Here is a 21,840-nt window from a genome sequence, read left to right as displayed (position 1 = left end):
ACGGTTGATGAGAAATTGTTAAAACAAAATGGACTAGGATTTCCTATCCCAATTAGGGGGGCCTTTTGTGTTAACCTCTTAGAGCTCTCACTTAATTCGCTCCTGAAGAAAGTACAAAAAGAAATAGGTTTACGATTGATAGTCCTTTGGAAAATGATTTTCTATGCTTTTAACGGCCAGTTTTAGATTCTTGACCGCGATAATATTGTCAGCAGACGATATAGTGCTGGTTTTTTCAGTTAATTCGCGGTCAACGTCAGTGCGGTAGTCGAATGAAAATTGATGTTAACGATGTGAAAGTGAAAATATATACACAGCACATACAATGAACGTTACGTGATGACAGCTTGACCTAATTGTTTTGACAATATATATTAAGAACAAATTGGTTACATCAAAGATTGTATGTGAAACCCAGGTGACCCTGTATGAAGTGATTTAAATTACTTTTCTTTATTTTGACTTAAATTTGTGACACCCACGAGACATAAAACAGCAAAAACCAAAAAAGTGAATTTTAAATATGGTCACGCGTGCGTTGTAATAAATCGTGTGACGCCACTTTGACAGCGGTTTTAATGCTGTCAAGTATATCATCAGTTTTTGTTTTTTGTTTTTTCGTTTGTATTTCTTTTTTACAAATAATTAAACTCGACATAAAGGCGAATGTGCGTGTAATTAATTACTTGGAAAATCCATATGAACGCACAGGAGTGTATAGTTGTATAACAAAAAGTCAAGTCATCTGTCTGTTGCAAGTAGTTTCTGATACGAGTATATTATGGTACAGTCATACCCTGTTAAACAATACAAAATGTTGACTTAAGCGGTTTGACTTATAGTAAAAGAATAAAATTGGATCAAATTTCAGTAACACCTTTGAGAAGAAGAAGTGAAGTTTTTTAGTTGAATGGATTTTTAAAGTGAATTGAATTTTAAGTTCTTAATTAATTCTTAAAGCCAAAATTGTACCTAATTCTTCAGAAGAAGATGGTCATAAATTGAAGGAGCATACAAATTTGAATACAAAAAAAAAGTTTTATTAATTATTGACAATTAAAAGTTTTCGTATTAGAGATCTATTTTAAAAATGTTGACAGTTGCCACTTTTGAAGCTGTTATTTTTTGAATGGCATAATACACGCTTCAATAACGTACTGAAATTATTAAAATTCTTTACTTAATGTGTTCATGAGTTCTTATTTGTAAAAACTTTTAATTTTTACTGCATCTAATCTATCATATTGAAAAAACAGCGAAAAGACTCATTTAAGTGGGTTCGTCTGTAGTTGCATAGTTGTGGTTATCGTTTTTTGAAGACAATATTCGACGAATAGCAAGGAATGAGGAAAGTTAACGATTATGTTTATTATTTCTATGTTATTGGTCTTTTTTTGAAAATCTTATAAGCTCCCAGAAGCTGATTGATGAATGCGCAAGTGTAAATGATTTATGAGGATATTTAATTAATTTCTACGTAGTGTCTTTTAGTAAGAATTATTTGTATTCCATGAAAGATATTATACCTACACTTAAAACAAAAAACGTGATATTATGGGACAAAGATTCATGTCTCCTCTGTGGATTTATATTTGAAGAAATGTTTATTTTTATGTATCAAGTATAAATATCATGAAATTGAGTTTTTGTTGCTACTTTAATAGTTAATCCAGGGATATTTTTATAAAGGTGTCAGGTTTTAGTACAAGTTCATTGAACATGTAGCCTCAGTAACAAAAAAACAACAACTTAAGACAGGTTACGCACTTAAGCTTTAGTAATATAACGTAAGCATAACTTCTTAATATAGAATCTCGTTAAAGTTTTTACCAAACCTAGCCCTTATATTTTGTTTATATCAAAAACGTGATGGTATTCCTTAATGTAAGGAATTTCAATTGACGTGCTTTTTTCAACATTGAAACGTTGAAAAATTTTCAACTCATTTTAATTTGATTATGATGACAATTTCAAGGAAATCAAGAATATTCATATTATTCTAGTTCTTAATTTAATTTAGGAAAAAAAAGTTAAAAATTTAAGGACATACTTCTTCATTCCTAAAGTTTAGAAAAATTACTTGAAGTGAAAAGAGATACAAATTTTTATACAAGCAACCTTTTAAGAAATTTTAGTTGTTGTTTTATCCTCGTTTTTTATCTTGTTTTTTTCAAACATTGATACTTGTAATTGTTAAATTTGTAAAGTTATTCTAAAGGGCTTATTATTTCAGAAAATTCAAATCTATAAATTTGTTAGAAAAATACAAACCTTCACCAAATTTAGTTCAAACAATGATTTTTTTACTCAAAAGTTACAATTTTATTCTATGCAAAATATTGTTGAGTAATTTGGTAAAATTTTAAGAGAAATTATATTTTTATTTTGTTTATATAATGTTAGAAATTAGTTAAACAAATTATGTGAGTCGGTGTCATGAACTCAATTAAAAATTTTGAAATTTTTAAATAATTTAAAATTTTGAAGCTTTCAAATGCTGCTCCAATTTTAAGGAATCTTTTCAAGCAATAACTCTAATTTGTCTGTATTAAAAAAAATAGTGAAATTGTTTTAGGATTTTTTCTCTTTAGTATAAATATATTAAGTAGAATTTTGAAACCGATACAGAATAATACCCCTTGGCGTATACGCAATTTTAATTTAATTTTATACTGTTGCAAAGTATAATTTATGATGAACAACGTTTTCGAAATAAACAGTAACTCCAGTTTCTAATAGAACCTTAACTTTAATAGCTTCGAGTCATGTTTATTGAAAATGGTGTAGTTCTCATTTTATTGAAATAACTGAAAACAAGATTACTGAAATTGAGTTAAACAATAATGGCTAAACGAAACTTAATCAAAATACATATAACTGGGAGTATAATACAAAAAACTCCAATATTTTATTTTAAATAAATGTGTTTCGTTTATTTAAATCAATTTTATTTAATCATGTACATGTTTTATACATTGTCATTATTCCACTTCTTAAAGTACATTTCGGTAGTTCAAACAAATAAAATAAGCATACGGGAGAATGGAGTCAAGTGGGTCCTAATTTTTTCCTCAAATAAAATTATACAACTTCTTCTTCTAAAACAAAACATAGGATATAAACATTAAATGCGATAAGTTTGGATTTAGATGCACTTTGCTTGTGTGGTAAAAGAAAGTCAAATTATCACATGAAGACACCCAGGAACATGAGTAAGTTTTTAAGATTTCCACAATCAAAAGAAACAAAAACCACCCAATTAGTTTTCTAAAAAAATAATATACCGAATTTACGATTCTAATTGTTACTCGCAGGTTTGCTAAAACGAGCTGATAATCAGATATTTTACTGCAGTAAGCTTGTTACTACCTCCACTTAAAAAATTATGTCATAATATTGCTCCGTTTTGACGTGAAGGACTCACAAACATACAAACAAACAAACAAACTCACTTTTGCATTTGTAATATAAGTATAGATTCAAACCGTATAAATCAAAAGGTTATGTCCCATAATTTGTATCCATTTTCCCCTACCAGAGATACAATATATCACGTATAATCTAAGCAACTACCGCAGCAGCTCAACGGAGCCACTTAACGTTGCGTCTATTGTCTTAGGCCGTACGCATATTGAATTTCAAATTAAATTCATATCAAAAAGAATTTGTTTTTTATTGTCTGTTTTTTCTTTTTAATTTTTGAATTTTCTATCTATTCCTATTTTTCTTCTAATTCAGTTTTTTTTTTATTATTTATTTAATTTTACTTTGAATTTATTTTTATCCATTTAACCATTTTGTTTGCTGCCAATTTCCTGCGTATGCGGCAAGCAACTTAAGTTTGCAGTTTGCATTTGCACTCTACGCGTCGGTTGGTCGGTCGCTATTAAAACGAGATCTTCGGCGCCTATTAGACTTTGTATAGGCCTCCAATGAATAGGGAAAGTTCTAATAAGCTGGCACGCATAATGCTAATATGAAGTCGTTATACTGTCGCTGCTGGTGATTTTGCTGTTGGTGGCCAGAAATGTGTTAGATATTGATTTAAATGTGAACGCTTGCATTTAGCATATTATGGAGTTGATTTTTTTTTGAAAACGCATTAAAGGTACTTAGAAATGGTAAGTTATTGCATTAGCAAAGTTATGTGGGTTGATTTTTGGGTTTGGTTTATAATTCATATAAAATTTATGCAAATTGTGATGAAATTATAAGTATAGAAGATATGACATGAGTTCGTTAGTTTATCTTTAAGGTTTATATTTTTATATTAAGGCAAAGTCATACTTTGCCAAGCCTTCGCCTACAAGATTTGTGTATTTTGTGTTACCTACTTTCAAAATTCTGAGATACGATTGGTTTTTTATTTCGGGGTGCGATGTGGGTGCATTAAAAGTGTTGACATTTTAAACAATTTTTATGGCATTAAAGATTGATTGATTATTAACTAATATTATGGTCTTTATGTTAGTTTGGATTTTAAAACTAGTTTTGACCAATCATCATTGTAAGACCAAAATATCATAGACCTCTAAAAGTCCATAAGGACTATATTTTTGTTAAACTCATAACGAAAAATTATTTTAAATTCTTTAAATAATATTTGGTTTTAAACAAACATAGTGATTAGAAAAGTTAAATACATGTGATGCCTAGAACAGATATGATGACACAATCTATTTTTTAAAGCTCTAATTGGTGACCATAACAAATTAATGCAGAATAAATTGAAGAGCAAACGATTTAATCTCTAAGACAGATCGCCCCAATTTTCCTTCAATAATTTAAAATAAGACAATTTGATAAAGAACTTTCTAAATTGAATTTTTATTTTAAAATTTAATTAATCAAAACAAACTTTGATTGATATTATTTTTTTTCGAAAATTAGAGCTGTTTTACTTAGTATTCATAAGATTTTTAATTCGGTCTTAAAAACATTGCTGGTTTAACATAAGAATTTTTCTATAAACATTTTAGTGATATAAAATTTTGAAAAAAAAATAGTTTAATATTTTTCTAAAAATTTAAAAAAAAAACAACAAATAATGACATTTTTGACAGCCGAATGTAATAAAGATTATAAGAGCTCGTACTTGAGAAAAAACTGTTCTATGGAGGTTCCCTTCTGGACTAGTACACAAATATGTTTTCTATTGAAAGAAGCCATTTAAAAAAATAATTTAGACAATTTAATAAAAATCTATCGGTTCGGTTTTGAAGACTATTTTAATTTGTGGCCTTTAAAACATCTTAATTTTCAAGTTTCAACACAATCGACCCAATGGCTGTAGGAGCTAGGACAGATAGGCAGACGGACGAAATTGGGGGACCCACTTTTATAAGTGGCCTTGGAGTTAATTGAATAAAAAACTCTTAACTTATTCTTGGATTACAGTTTTTAAGACTTATCTTGGAAACAATAACAAAAAATATATGCTTCTAATTAATTTTGTAATAATACTGCAGCTGTCACTTTTAAAGCTCTTATGTTTTGACATTTCACAAGTAAAAACTATATCATTACTTAGAATGAAAAGATATACTGTTTGATAACGCAATTAGATTGTTAAAATTTACTACAAAAATGGTAAAGATTTTGCATTCATATAACCCATTTTTGGTAGTCTTAAAAACCGAGAGGCCGGCAATAGCAAAACTGGTGGTCAAATTTTAGCTGTTACAAGCAATTTGTGATTTGAAGATCACTGTTGCTAGTCGTGTTGGCAACGCAAACCCAGTTCTGTCGATTCTACAAAAGACCATATTGTTTTCTTTGAATGTCTCCAGAATCATTTCTATTTAGAGTCTTAAAGCAAATTATTGATTTGTCAAGTTCAGGCTCAATAATTAATTAAATTCATTTTGTGCAAATTTGTATCAATTTGTTTTTATTATGATTCTCCTATCCATTTTGAATTGCTATTAAAATCTTATCTATTTTCCACTAAAATTTTTTAAATTCCAATTCAAAATGAATTAACTAGACTATCAATCAATAAACACCCATCACCATCATCACTAATATAAAAATCCTCAGAATCAAGTTCTTAAGTCAACTCAAAATGCTTAACTCTTATAACAAATTAGTCAAACACCATGTACACACATTAAAACAAATGACCAACAATTGCATCTTCGTTGTTGCCATCAGTCGTCTTCGCCGTCGCTCGTCGTCGTTGGCTTCGCGTTTGTAGTTGTTTGCCTAGGTCTTGATCTTGGTCTTCGTCTTCCAGATCCGAGATATTCCTAAGTTGCTTCTTCATCGTTGTGTTTCCTTCTTCTTTTTTTTGCGTAAAGTGTAGTTTCTTCACCTTGCAGTTCAAGCGAAATTGAAAATGAAAAACGTATATATCTAAAGATAAAGAAGACTCAAATAAGACCATTGCAATAATATTGGACTTGGACGACATCATTCAGTTGAATTCACTTGAGGCATAAAAAGAGAAGAAAATCAAAGAGACACCATCATTGCATCTTAAGATTCTTCTTTATACCAATAACATAACTGCTATTGGTAAGGTTGAAAAGGCTTTGAAAAATACCTTTAAAGCCATCACCAAATATATCCATTCGGAGGAGACATATGAGATAGAGCCTTTAGACTAGAGAGTATATGAGATGTGTGTGCAAGACGTATTCTTGAGTTCGAAATTAATTCAACGGTAAGTTTGTATCAATTTGTATGTATTCTGTTCTTTTTGCCATATTGCAAGTTCTATATCTTACCTACCGGACAGCCAGCTGCATTTAACTCCAACAACTTCTTTTTGACCAACAACTAGACGAAGCCGCGCATTGCCGAAGAATTGGCATGACATGTCTTTAAGATTGCAACGATTTGTGTGCGGCATTCTAAAGCCTTTATGTATGTATTCAGTGATGTGCGGGACTGACCATAACATCATAGACTCATCACCGAACTAAAGGCTCAATGATATTCTATATACTCTTGTTTGTAACTTAAGATATATCTATCGTCGTCGCCGCACCAATAAAAATTTCTGAATCTATAACTACTATTATATCAGATTTAAAAAAGACAAACGCATTAGTCTTGTTAAATGGTAGCTGAAGTTTGTTTCACAAAAAGAAAAGAAAACATTAGTGGTCCGAGTATACAGCCTTTTGGTATATCATCGGTGTCTTCGTTGTTGGTCGATTGCGGGAGAAAATTTCGTACGAAGACCTCTTAGGTTGTGTGTCATGCTTGGTTGGTCTGGTTCAGTTCAATTCGTTCCGCAATGTTTGCTCCAAAAATTGACAATAACAATATATGAAAATAAAATTACAAAACGAAAAAGATCTACACAACACAATCTTTAACCATATCAAGAAGCAATTTTTTTGACAACAAAATCGTTTTTATGGCATCGTTGTTGTCTTTAAAGAATGCAAATTTTCCATTGTTGTATGTATAGCGTATATACTCTATATGGTGCGGTGTTTTGTTGCCATCTCACATGATCGTTGTTGTCATTGTGCTGTTTTGACAGAAATAGAAGTTGGCCAAGATATAAAACTAACAAAACAAAAAAAAATGTCTTCACCAAAGCAGGTCAAACATGACCCCCGCTTCCATATTAGCTGACGAGCTAGCAGCAGCCATCCTGGATTCCAAAACATAAGACAGGATCACACAATGAACATTGTGAATACCCCACAACACGGTGGCTGGTTGGCTGGCTGGCAGTCTTGTGGTGGCGGTCTAAAGTGGACCATGAAAGGCTTGAAATGGGATTAAAACAAGAAAGATAAAATTGGATGAAAAGTCGGTTTAAATTTTCTTTTTTCTCACTTTATAAGGGTACATGCTAAGCATGGTGGTAAAATATTCAATATTCGTGAAGTACGGCTAGAGAACGAATCTCTTTACATGACAGTACGACAAAAATTGGGCTCACCTGGAGATGAAAGTATAACGGTTGAATCGCTTCAGAAATATGCAAAAAAAACGTGAGATATGTGACTTTACGATAATTTTCAAGTATTATGATAATTTCGAAGTATTCAATTTTGATAGTCTTTTATAAGTTAGGTCTTAATTAATTTATTTTTTGAGTCAACTAGAATTAGATTACTCGTAAATCACAAATCAAAACTGAACCTATGAGCTTAATCTCATCAAATTTATCCGATTTTATTGCTTAACCTTCCCGCTGTAAACTGGCAAGGCCAAAATCAAAACATAGCAATTCGACAATAAAACAAAAAGTAAAAACAAAAAATTCAAATCCGTGCAAGGAATTGTACCATTCTTTTTGACCAAAAAAAAGAGCCCCCACATTCAAAATTGATAGTATATAGGTACAGGTCAAAGGCCAACACAATTGGAGGAGTTGTGTCTTTGCTATTGCGGCTTGGTGCAGATGAAATTGGAGATCGATCTCAATTCGATTTGATTGTACTCATATACAATTCTAGGCATGTTCTTTACCGTCTTCAATCGTCATCGCCACCGTCGACTTCGGCGACGCGGCGCGATGCGGTGTTGTTGTTTTTCAACGTCTCATTCTCTCATTGTCATTTTAAGTGCACCTACACGTAGCAATTTAGGTTTCTAAAATCTTATAAAAATGTACAATATGTCGTCGTGTGGGCACGTTTATTTGACTATTATGGTTTAAATTTGGTCAATTTGATGGCATATTGAGCTTCTAATGAGGTCGACCCCCGTTCGTGGGATGGTGGCATAGGTATAGGTACCTTCATAAACCTGAACCTAAAAATGGGGACTTTAACATATGTATCTACGACGAAGAAAATGAAAGCATAAAGCTCTATGACTGTGAATGGGACATTATATTGTTCAGTGATGCTTACTGATCTGATGACCATAAAGATCTATTGACTGCCACAAATGACCACCCAAGAATAATATCACAGTTTCACATGAAGGTGTTTTCTGTCAATTTAACATAATTTGTCTGATAGCGGGGGCATAATATATCATTCAAAGAATCGAGTTACATTTTTAATTCGATTTTTTTAAGGATTGGTTTATCTTGAACTTATAATCTTTAAAGAAAATACAACATTTACATGATTTATTACAATATATGACAATAAACCATTACTAAAGAGATAAATTAGGTTGAATGTTTTTAAAAATTGTATAAGAGAGTTGTTAGAGCATTATTGTCTGTGGTCTCATGATTTTGTTAGCACTCGTTAACTTATAACATTTGAATATGATCAAGTTGATATTTTAACGTTTAAAGCTCTAACCAAATTGGTAATATTTTTTATATGCATAAGTTTCAAAAATTGTAAGATGAAAAAAGGTGTAAGCTTTGTAGACTATTCACTCAGAAGTGAAATAATCCAAATTTATAGCATTTCAAATTGCTATTTCAACAATACTGGCATTTTCAATGCAGTAAGAAATGTTTTCCAGCTCAAAACGAAAACTGATATTACCTTAACAATAATTCGGTTTCGATTTTGTAAAGACAGTTACATTTTGTATGTGAGTTTTGTTTCATTTTAAAGTCTAAAAAACGTGTACAACTAAGGCCCTAGTTTTATCAAGCTATCATTGAACATTTATTTCGATATTTAAAAACTATCAGGAGAGTCAAACTTGTAATTTTGAAGTCAAAATGAAGCCAAAGAGTTTTAATTAGATTTCAAAAATTTAAATAATGCAGTACAATTATTGTTTGAGTTCATTTTTAAAGATGAACGAACAGCACATTTTTGATTTTATTACTAGGACCTCCGATCAGGAAATTTTGTTTAAGTGACAGAAATGGTCAACGGTCGCTATAACTTACCTGTCAAAATTAATTCCAATCATTGGTTTCAATGATGAAACTACCCCTTAAGTGTGAAAAACAATATCATTTTGGGCCTTATCTCGGCCTCGGTAATATTGTTTTTGGACATTGGAGACTATTTGAGTAAATACCGTCTTGTACGTAGTCTCTTACAAGAAAACGGTGTCAAACGGTATGACTTTGATATCATCAAGATTTGAAAATGCGCAACCAGGAAACTTCCCACGGAATAAAGCCATACTTTGTAACTATGTGTGGCTTTCTACACCGTCTTGTTGGAACCATGTATCGTCTTGTCTCATGTACTTGCAGCAGTTATATTTTCAAAAAAATATCAGAAACCCCTACACACTTTTCAAATATCTTTGCAATTTTACCGATAGCTTCCGATTCCATATTTTTACGACTGCCATAATACAATCAAGCACGAGTTAATAGTGGCTACATTTAATCACTATTTGAACGTGTTGTTCGATTGTTAAAGGATCCATTACCGTAAATACTTCAAATGACAAAAGTGTTTGACAAGTGTGAAATACCAGCACTACGAACTTATAACCCTACAATAAACTATCCTACATATTCTACCTGTCAGATTAAAGGATTATTTACATGAGTGCGACGTATGACTAAATAAAATTGATTGTATATTTATGAACCAAATTTAAGAGAACAAATTGTTTATCGTAAATTGCAATCTGATTCTAACAAACTGTCAAACTATATTCGTGTTCCGCATACGGTCCACACTTCAAAAAATAAAAGGTTTGGTCGGGTATAAACATAAAAATATCATTAAAGTTTTTAATGTGCATTTGAATAAAAACAAACCATGTGAAATAAATGTCATAATTAACGATTATTCGTTCAGTCGCGTTTCGCGATTGATCGCTCTCACGTGAAACGCCCTTAACTGTCAATAAAAATAGTGTAATCAATTTATAAACCTTTCTATAATGACCTATTGAATCAATTAAAGTCTAAGGCTAATAGACAATATAAAAGCCTCAATAAGGCTTAACTGATTCAAATTTTGAAATACACAACCTAGCTGAATGATAATAATGATGAATGAACCCTACCCGTTTATATCATGAAAATTCCTAACAAATTACCAACCACTCAAAGTAGAGATTAAGTGCGTTTTGTTCTGCAATATTCCCATATAAATCACTTTTTTTGATAAAATAAAAATAAAATAAATAAATTCCATGTCCAAAAATGAGCAAACATCAATTTGCTTAAAAGCCCTTAAACATTCTCCAATAGGTTTAGTAACTGATGGTTTGGACTTGAAACAAAAAGATTTAACAAGATCTTTAAACTATAAGGCCCCCGTTATAGAAGCAAACAAGTATTCTATCCTATCTCAACTTAAAGTTTTTTTTTGAGATATAGGTTTGTGTATCCTTGCTCGAGGTAAAGTTAACACTAAAAACATTTTTGCTAAGCGGTGGCTGTGGCGGCATTCCTTAAATGCTTTGTCTATTTTAAATGTACAATTTGTCTATCCAAATCTACGAAGTAAGTCTCCTTTTTTTTGAACATTGAACATGAGTGGAGGCTTTATATTTTATAGAAGGTATGTATATGCTCCAGCTCTGTAGCATGGTGCATGCAAACAGCAAAACTAGCAGAACCCCATGCAACGTTCGTCGTCATCGTTGTCGCCAGTGCCATCAGTGCTATGGAATATTGTGAGGCGGCTTCCGATTATATCATAGACAATCTGCGCGCCACACACAAGCCACTATAGGACTTCTTGTTTTATTTTTTCGTACTCACAAAGAGGTAGAGATAAACTTCTTTTGTATCTGCTCCGAACTCACCAAGTTATTTTATTATTTTTGTTGTACTATTTTATTTATTTATCTTTTCGATTAAATAGCTCTTCAAAATCGTTTCGTTCGGTTGTTGAGTTTATCGCGTTCGGTTACTACACTGAGAAAATTAAAATGAAGAAAAAGATGAGGACTGATAAATTTTCTAAAATTGTTATAATGCAATATTTTTTAAAAGTCCAAATTGACACTTACAAGACTTGAAAAACTATGCAATCAATAATTAAAGTTTAATTTTTGATAGAAAATTGTCAATTGTATGATTTTAAGAAATAGCGTCAAATGTTAACAAAATATACCTTTTATAAGCTAAAAGAAATTTGGGGTCAATATTCTTCTTTTCATAGTAGGAATAGGACACGCCAAATAGGCCAAATGTTTTTGGTGATTTGACACGTGGTGATGTTATTCCTCCTGATGTTTGCCTTCTTTATAGCGTCTTGCATTAGCAAGATTGGTATGCCAGCATTAGCCAAACGTGCTAGAATAGGTTGTACTGTGCCATTTCATCCAACTTAAAATTTCTTGGAATGTCTATATGGCCGGCACCCAGCAAGGGTGAATTTTAAACTGTTGTACCATCTCCATTTGAGTTGATCGCATCCACCAACCCAATTTGTTTTTGATTCATCTGTACAAAAGTGAATTGGATCGTCTTCTAGTTATGCCCTATCCTCGAAAACAGATCTGGAAGGTATACAAATCTGCAATTTCCATCGAATTTTAGCTGGATGATGGTGCGGTCTGTATGCTTCCAAACACTTAAGTCTCTTGATTCCAAACACTTAAGAATACACAGCAGCCTTTTTGACTCTTTCCTGTATATAACATTTCCAATTAATTTTTCTTTATCTAAAGTAAGACCTGGATACCTTTTACATAGGGAGGGTTAATATGTGAGATTTTGTATTTCCTTGAAAAAAGGATAAAATTGGTTGTGTGTGGATTGACACCCAGTCCACACCGGTCGGGCTAGTCTTTTTCTTGAGTCGGAATCAATTTTCATGACGATTTTATTTGGCTAAAAACGTTATAAAATTTCAAAAATATTATTTTTCTCTGCATAAAGTTTTTCAAAAATATTATTATGAATATTGTGCTTTGATGGTAGTTATCACTTTTAAAGATATCATCTAATTTCTAAGAAATTGAACGATGCACTTTTAAACAAATCAATGAAATTGTAAAACCGGAAAGATCACAATTTTGCAAGAAAAGTTTCCGAGCTGTGTTATTTTGATCTAAGAGGTCCACCAAGATCTATTGATGTAATACACAAATTTCGCAATTTCGTTTAATTCCAATCATAGTGAATTTCCATTTCGGAATAACATTTGTAAGTTGCCGAGTCGAAGTTCTCGTCGAGTACAAAATATAAAGTTTATTTTTTTTATGTTCCTGTCAAAAATTAAAGAACATAGAAAATAGAATTCAATTTTTTTTTAATTTTTTCTCAGTGTACGGTAAAACTTTTTTAAATCTTTGCAAAAAACCAGACAATGACGAAGACATCGACGAGGAAGGACTAAGATAAGTATAGCATCAGTATGCCTTAGCCCCCAACATCTTCCACTTCCCCTATGTATAAAAACCCCTCATACGATCGAGGTTGTGATCGGTTTGACAAGATCCTAAAAATGGGCAATATGACTTGTTTTGGGACCTCGGCGAGAATAATGTCGGTTTTGTTTTTGTTTTCTTTTGTGTTCAATCTCACTTTTGTCAGGTTTTGTTTTGTGATTTTATAAACGTATACGCAGAGGAGCATCACTATAGCCTGTATAGCAAAAGCAGCAACAAAAGCAAAACACAACGGTCTTGGTATGAAAATGGCCAAAGACCAACACCGTTTATATCTATTTGACCATATAAAATTCTTCTTTTGTCGAATGGTCAGTGTCTGATGGAGATTCCCTATAGATTCCAAGCTATTAACTTGTTGTCTCTGGGTTGTTGTTGTCCCTTTAGGATCTTGGATCGGGAAGGCCTTACCGATAGATAGATAGATAGAAACACGATGGATGGATGGACGGACGAATGGACATCAGACAGATTCACTACTTGCGATCAAAAGTTTATCTTCTTTTTTGTAATACAATGCGAGAAAGGTATTTAAGGACTATCTTCTTTTTGTTGTCCGTCTGTCCGTCCGTCGAGTCGTCGTCGTTCACCGCCACAATTGTCATCATCGTGTCGGAGGAAAGAGCCCTTGACATGGTTTTTTGGTTAGCTCATACTTTAACCAAAGGATTTGTCTTGAGCTTCCTAACATGTTGTTTTATTTATTGGGTTTCGCAAAGTTTTGTTTTGTTTTCTGAATCTCCGGTAGAAAAATATCTTTCCTCAATATATTTAACAAAAAAGCAATCTCATTGGAACAATTTCTCAAGGCAGACCACAGACCGTCGTCGTATCCCCAACATTAAAATAAGAGACAAAAAATTGTAGTTTCTTATTGTGTGTGACCATTTTGGGGATTGGGAATCTTGTTATAATTTTTATTCACTTGAGGATTCAAAAAGATGAATGCGATGAAGCGATGATGTGATGGGTTTCTGGAAGCTATTGTCTTTTCGGGACATAGGCATGAGTCTTTCGATGGTCATTGTTTACGTTTTGATGGTGATGCTTTCATATAGCCTTGCATTTATTCGTACATTATTTTATTTCTTTATTATATTTACTTTTTTATTGTTCTTAAATAAATCTTTGAATTATTTTTGTCTTTTTTCTTATTGCAGGCTTGTGCACCAAGATATGTTTTCCATACAATGAATCCAACACGTCGTCCTAGTATAGAACCAGTTGGAACGTGCTTTACATCAAGGAATTTTTCAACTTTCACAGAATATTCTCCCTGCCGAACAAGTGAGTTAAAAAAAATACTTTCTTTTTAAAGAGAAGACAAAATTTGACTTGCAGCTACAGAAATAAAAAAATTAAGCAGAGCACAATAATTTCGAGCATTATTTTAATGGAGGATCACTTTGAGAAAAATTTAGACAAAAATTTTGATGTAAATTTGAAATATTTATTTTAGTGTTGACAAGATCATGTTTTTTGGTAGTCACATAATCGACAAGCCATGTTATTGACCTTTTCTCTTTAAGTTCAACTTTACAACAAAAACAAATTTTCCGAGCTTATGGCTCACTTTTTCAGGCTTTCATCAAGAGGTTTCGTTTTGATATTTAACAAACCAAATTAATGGATGGATAATGACCAATTCGCACATTTGCGCTGATAACTTTCCGAATTCCATCTTTGTTGGGCATTGTCATATAACTTATCTTGTCACGTTGAGGATGGAGAGTCTTAACAAAACCATATCACCAAAAATACAAGTTTCATAGGACATCTCAAATTACAATTATCAGCTAAAAAAAGTAGTACATGTGGCTTGATGCTTATTGCGTTAGAATGTCATGCCAGAGGTCTTGAGTTCAAACTCTTCCTGTGCTATCTAAAGTTTTTATTCACAGGTACTGCCTTTTTGCGAGTAATTGACTAATCCTCTAAGAGCAATTCTTGTCATGAAAGGTGCTTTCTCAATTTAGCTGTTCGGGTTTGGCTTAAAACTGAAAGTCCCTTACATCCCTGACAATATGACTCGCACGCAGGAAAGGTTGAGATTCGTTAGTTACTAGGCCCTAGTTCTCAATGGACTGTTGCGCCACATAATGTATTATTTATTAGTTAAGAAAATGCTTCAAGAAAAACTAAAAGTGAACTGGTCCTTCAAACATATTTACCATTTTTGAAGTGATTTTGAACGATTTCATTGAGTTGTTGAAGTGTGTATCTTTTTTAGTAAAAGCTTAGTTTTTCTTGGCAAATGATTACAGCTACCCAAATAGCGATTTATTAAAAATGACAAAATTTCAAAACCCCTTACAAGAAAACAATCAGGAGACCCAATGGACTCCTATGGAACATCAAAAAATGCATGAATTTTAAAGAAGAGTTTTCAATTTTAGACAATATTAACCACTCTTTTGAGTTCCCCTATAACTTTCGATAAACTTATTTTTTTCACTTATTAACCTTCTTTATATCTGCTTAAAATTACAAGACCAAGTGTATGCGATTCATCAATGTGTGCTTCAGGTTATGCATTCTTCATTAAATTTTGGAAATCGATTTAAGATATCAGTTTTTGTCATATCATTTAAATAAAACAAATAAAAAGAAATGTCCTTCTTTTAACACGATATCTTAGTCGAGTAAAAAACCGCCTTCTTTAACATTTCAAATTACCTTGTGACACTTCTTGTCTTATGTGTGCGCTGCTCTCGTAAACTGATCAGTAATTTAAATGCTTTAAATTGCCCAAAAAAAAGGTCCTGAAAAAAAACTTGCATAGCCTACCAAAAGTGAATATGTACCACTTGAATTGATCATGAACAACATCGTTACCATTCCACATGACCAAAAACAAAAACGTTTCTTCCCAATTGATCGATGCAATTTTCGTGCTTCCAAATATAGTTGGACCGATTTATTGGGATGCATTTTTTGTTTTTTTTTTTAAATTTTTTTTTTGTCTGCAAAAATCTTCTAAAGTTCCAAATTCCGTTTTCCCTCTCGATCTCGACGACTTCGGAAGACTTGAAACTAAAAAACTCCGATCGATGATGGACTTCTGTGGTTTAGAGATGTAGAAGTCGTTCTTCTTTTCAATATACATAAGTTCAAAACAGGTAGTTCACAGAATTTTCAACATTTCATCTCGTTCGATTCTAATTGAAATTCCACACGAAGAATGATTGCTGGTCAGGGAAAATTTTTTCAGGAATAAAAAACAATTCCAGAACACTCCTGTACAAAAAAAACCAAATCAAAAGACTGAAAATAAAAAAAAAAAAGATCACCAAACGATAAATGTAACCAAGACCGCAAAAACTACTGCAGACACTACATTTTATTGGTTTGATCGTTTTCAATCGATTGTGACAATGGCTTCTGGGCAGGGCACGTCCGCTTCGTCCGTTCACGTACTCTTATGTAGACCTACCGTACTTAAGGTAGGAAGAGGTACCTACATGTATATAGAAAGATACTATAGACTCCTTGAAGTGGCAGACAAGTTTCCGAAACATATTCGAAACACCTTGGCGACAAATTGTTATCGTTCAATAATGATCATCATGCTGGTGGTGTAGCCTTTTTCTGTTGGAGGTTCGGGTAAGAGGAGGATTGGAAAAGATCCGCACAGCGTACTTTAAGAGATCTCTTATTGTTGTTTTTGCAGGGCTATGATGGAGGTGCAGATAAAAAGGACTAGGCTATAAGGTACAGGTTTTGTGTGTTCAAGTTGTTTACACTCTCTTGAAAAGATGCGGTGAGGTGATCACACATTAATGGCAATGAAGTCACCATCCAGATCCATGATGAAAGTTTCAATAGTAAACCTTAACATCAGTGTGGATGGGTTTTGCTTTGTTAGAATGAGAACTGTCACGTTTTTAGAGATACAAAAAGAGGAAGCAAGATGTTATGGCATAATCTTGGATTTTTATGGACATTAATTCTTGTCAAATCCATACATTAAATAGAAGCTCTTAAGTTAAGACTTTATATTGTTAAAGTAAAAAAATTGCTTTTTAAGTGTAAAAACTTTACGAGCTGTTACTCTTTTCTTAATATTTTTGTTAATCTTGAGATGGCTATTCAGTGTGTCGTTTATTTTTGTGACGAGTGATAAATGGCCGTAAAAAAACTATTTTTAGGTAGCTCTGAGACTGCGAAAGAGCTAAAGAATTTATGGCTATGGATTCAAAAGCCGTCGCGCAAAAGTGGTTCCTTATATCAATCACACTTTGTTGATGTGTAATTGAGTATGGTTTACTTCTCAAACGTCAAAATAGAATTGACGTTTTTGACTTTTGCAATTATGTATATTAGCTCCCGCCAGGAACGTATTAAGGTTGTCTTACCAATGACGCTGACAGCAATATCTTTCGATAGGATATTAGCTTTTTCGAACAAAGGCAACTTTTTCACCGGAATTATAACTTTTAAGACACCTTACAAAAAGAATTGATGGAAACACACCTCAGTTTTAGAGCTCTGAAATGTCAAATAAACTATCTAGTTTATATACAATTTGCAGTATTTAATGTTTAGCTCATTTTTTGCTCCAAATAATATTTAAGCTCAGTTCTGTGACGAATTTGAAAATAATTTACTATTTGAAAGAAATTTAATGCCCTATTCACATTGATGTTTTAATGATTTTTCTATTTTAAAAGAACTTGGGTAGTTTTGAAGAACATGGAAGCAAAAGAAAGTACAATGCAGCGATTTACACAGTCGAAGAAAAATGACTCGTTAAAACAATTTAACTCCTTGGAAAACCTCAAACGTCAAATTACAGGGTGCGTTCAGTTTTTCATACTGTTTGCTTTATCATTTAAATTATTGACCATTTATTTTTACAAGTCAAACTTAGACACTAATGTGTTAATTCGTAAATGAATTGATTTTCAATATGTTTGAGTGGTTAAAAAAGCCGTATAATACCATATTGGTCATTGGGAAATGCTTATGATAAGACTTTAAATAAAAACTAAGCTTTATGAAAAATCAGATTTAGAAAAATGAAATACTATGTGATTTTATTTTAATGTTTGGTTTCTTTTTCGTGAACTAACTCAGGCTTAGGGTCTCAGGAAAAAATTCTAAAAGGAGGACAATATCTCCTTCCCACTTACACACAATAGTTAAAAAGGTGTAGAAAAGAAGGAGAGCGAGAAAGATTAAAGAAATCTAATGTTCACAATGTCTAATGTCAACACTGTAATTCTTTTATGTCAAAATTAAATCACTGATTTGAAATTTTCGATCATAGAAGAATCATTAACTAATTGAAATATTGAGGTCCTTAAAGTTACTAAGCGAATATTTAAATAGGGAAATAAAATAATCTTGGCTAAGAATCAATGAAAATCATGTGTCTTTGATGTGATATTGTTGACATTTTACCTCAGCTGTCAATATATTTACTGTATTTATTTCCTATAAAACTAATCATAGAGTCTTTCATTGAAAAGCCGATTTTGTGTGACAATTAATCTCGCCAACTAAATCCTAATTGTTTCAAGATATTTATTTACATACCAACTTTTATTTTCTTGTTCTACTTAATATTTTTTCTCACCATAATTCAACCCTACGCTAAGTTCTTAAATTACATTAAAGTTCTTATTATTATACTGTTGTTCCTTTGTTGTCGTTTTTTTTATTCAGCCAAAAGGTCATAAGACTAATGCGGTGCACTTGTAGAATTTACCCTTCTTGGATTTCAATTATGTTCTTTTTCAAAAGCCAACAAAATGTGTTGAAATATAAATCCGGCAATCAAATGTCTTTTTCTTCTTCTTCTTTTGTGTATGGTCAAATTGCAGCTAACGTTAAATTCAATGCTGTTAGTGGCGGCTTCAAATGTCATTTTGATTTTGTAATTCCGGTTATAATCTGACATTTAACCTTTATGCGGTCAACTTCTGAAAAGTTCTTATTTTGTTTTTATGGTTTCCGAATGAAAAACTAACATACAAAATTTCTGTTGGTTGTCTGATGGTTCAAATGCGAAGAAACGTTGGATTTGAAGATTCTTTTAATTTCATTGGAATGTTACTTTCAACACTCTAAGAATAAACTAGCACAAAAATAGTACGAAAACATCTGCAAGGCATTTAGAATTGAAATTTCAAATAGCTAGAAATCTTCTTGTGGATATTTTCATTCGGTTAAAGGGTGCGTTCAGTTCAATCGAAATACACAGAAGAGACTTGTGGTTTTCTTTAAGTTTGCTATTTTGTATTTAAACTATTAGTAGAGAGGTATAAAACGTAAAGAAATTAAATGTTTTTATTACTGTTTACCAAAGTCACATAAAAAAGGAACTTAAACTACAATTTTTTTTAAATGTTTTTAGAGCTGAATACAAATGTTCAAATAGTCTAGTCTTATTTCGACGGATAAATAAAAAGTCGCATAAATACATAAATTCAAAGAAATTACTTTTTCAGCGTTTTCTTCTTTTAGAAAAGAAAAACATCAACACTATATTGAAATTATAAAGCAACAAAACCTCAATCTTACTTAGTTTTGCTTTTAAACTGACAGAACTCCTTAATGTCAAAATAAAACAAATAGTAGCCTTTTTAATGTTTAGTTGAAAAATTCAGGGTTAAGTTTGATTGAAATATATCAAAACCTCTGAATTAAGCGAAATACTAGTGTAACTTTAAGTTATTGTAAAATGTCGTAAATGTCTTCTGATGGCTCGAAACTTACATATGGAATTTTAATTTTTTTATTTTCTTCTATTTTCAGACTTTTTTGGATATCATAGACAGGGTTCTTGTCAAGCTGGTCTAAGTGCAGGTGTTAGCAAGGTAAGTACCGTAAACATAATAGAATTGACATCAAGATAAACTTATTCGGTGGTTGGTAACAATAAAATACATTTTAGCCATTTTCTTTTCTCTAAATTTGTATTTAAATAAATTCTGCAACTAGAAAAACAAAAAAATTAAATGTGTATAATCCTTGAGCTAAAATTTACATAAACACATCACGATAAAAGTTTGAAAATATTAAACCTAGGTAAGGTAGTAGTTTGCCTACACAGAAGCCGCCTAAAGTAATTCTTCCTTCTCACATTCTACAACTCACATATAAATTGTTGGATATTTATTTTGAAGATGGGCGTTAAATAAAATAGAGATAATCGTGTTTTATGGGATGGTATCTCGATTGAATCTTCATATCGTAGTACAGAGGTGCGAATAGTTAGTCTTTTTGTTTGTTTTTTCGCATCAACAAATTTAAATATTACGAATAAAAATGTTCTTCTTGAAAGGATTTGGACACTTCTTGATTCAAGGGGAGGCGTGTATATGTAAAGACAGTTCTAAGAGTAGTTTTGGTCATTTGTTAGGGGAAACTGGGATAAGTTGTAAAATGTGTTCATCAAATTTTATTTTGATCCTGCAGTTTGTAGACTTACAAAAAATATTGATTGTAAGAATTTTGAACTGAAAACACAGAATATGAAAGATTTTAAAACAATATTATGTGTCCGTGGTATTAAAGTTTATATTGTAACTCGATATACAAAAAACCAAAAAATTTCTGTCAAGAACTATGTGAAACTTACTTGAAACAAATGACACTCATGAAACCATTTTCACGATGATGAACCTTGTAGGTTAAATGTCACTATTTTACAACAATGTAGTTATGAGATCAAGTTCAATTTTAATTTCGAGTTGTTATGTTCAATTCAACGAATAAAAATGACATGTTTTCAGAAACCATTACCTCTATATCATATCCTATTCTTGCCATAAGTCCTAATGGTAACGTAACATAATTATTGTCTTAAGCTTTTTTTAAAAACTCAATTTTTCTTGTGCATTAATGATATGCAAATAGCTGTCAAAATTGTATAACTGTCAATATCTTAGAAAAATATCTACCACCAAAAGTATAATTCAAAAAGCTTGTTTTGATTTTGTTTGGTTCGAAAATTAAGAATGTTGACAATTTTTCAGTTTTCTTAAGATCCTCTTAATGCCACATCTTCCAGTAGGTTATTGAACTACTTTAGACATAAATGCCCCTGTCTCCCCTATATGCACCATCTTTTAGTCTAAAAGATGTTCTTAGCCATACAATTTTTTCGTGCGTTTCGAAGATTACACGATTTGATACTTTTTTATTTCTATTTCCATTTTATTTATTTTTTGCGTGAGATGCACATCTAGTATTATGGTAATGATAAAATAGTTGTATCTACATCTACTATAACTTTGAAAAAGATTTATGGTGATTTTTAACATTATTCGACTAGATTTATTTACATATATTTACTGTAGATATACCGATAAAATCTTGAACTTAAAGTTTGATGTAGTTGTGAAAAAAAACACTAAAAATTGTACTCTAAAGATCAAATCGATGTTGGCCACATTACAGTTCGAAGAACATTAATTCCAGTCAATTTGTTAAACATTTTTAGTGGAGTTCCAAATTAAAGCATTGACTCCATACATAATTGGTTTTAGGAATATGGAGATCAAATATTCAACTTCAAGCTCTAATAAATTTGAACACAAGTTGAAGAATAAAAATCAAAAAAATAATCTTTTTTAATTCATTAGATTTCAAATAAATAGAACTTAAACTAAATTCAATTTGAATCTCTTTCTT

The 21,840-nt window shown here is 31.6% G+C and overlaps 1 protein-coding gene across 5 annotated transcripts in view; it reads left to right on the top strand.

The window, feature by feature from the left end:
• LOC129944284 (integrin alpha-PS2) overlaps nt 1–21,840 on the top strand; it is a 100,706-nt gene that overhangs the window by 64,453 nt on the left and 14,413 nt on the right. For all 5 annotated transcript variants that reach the window (XM_056053626.1, XM_056053629.1, XM_056053627.1 and 2 more), the window contains 2 exons: nt 14,361–14,487; nt 19,960–20,021. In XM_056053626.1, the coding sequence (XP_055909601.1) occupies nt 14,361–14,487; nt 19,960–20,021 (189 nt within the window). The remainder of the gene's footprint in view (nt 1–14,360; nt 14,488–19,959; nt 20,022–21,840) is intronic.

This window comes from Eupeodes corollae, chromosome 2 (genome assembly GCF_945859685.1).
Source record: "Eupeodes corollae chromosome 2, idEupCoro1.1, whole genome shotgun sequence".
In the NCBI taxonomy this organism is placed as follows: domain Eukaryota; kingdom Metazoa; phylum Arthropoda; class Insecta; order Diptera; family Syrphidae; genus Eupeodes; species Eupeodes corollae.
Note: the sequence above shows the minus strand (reverse complement) of the source record. Positions and strands in the feature narration are given on the sequence as shown.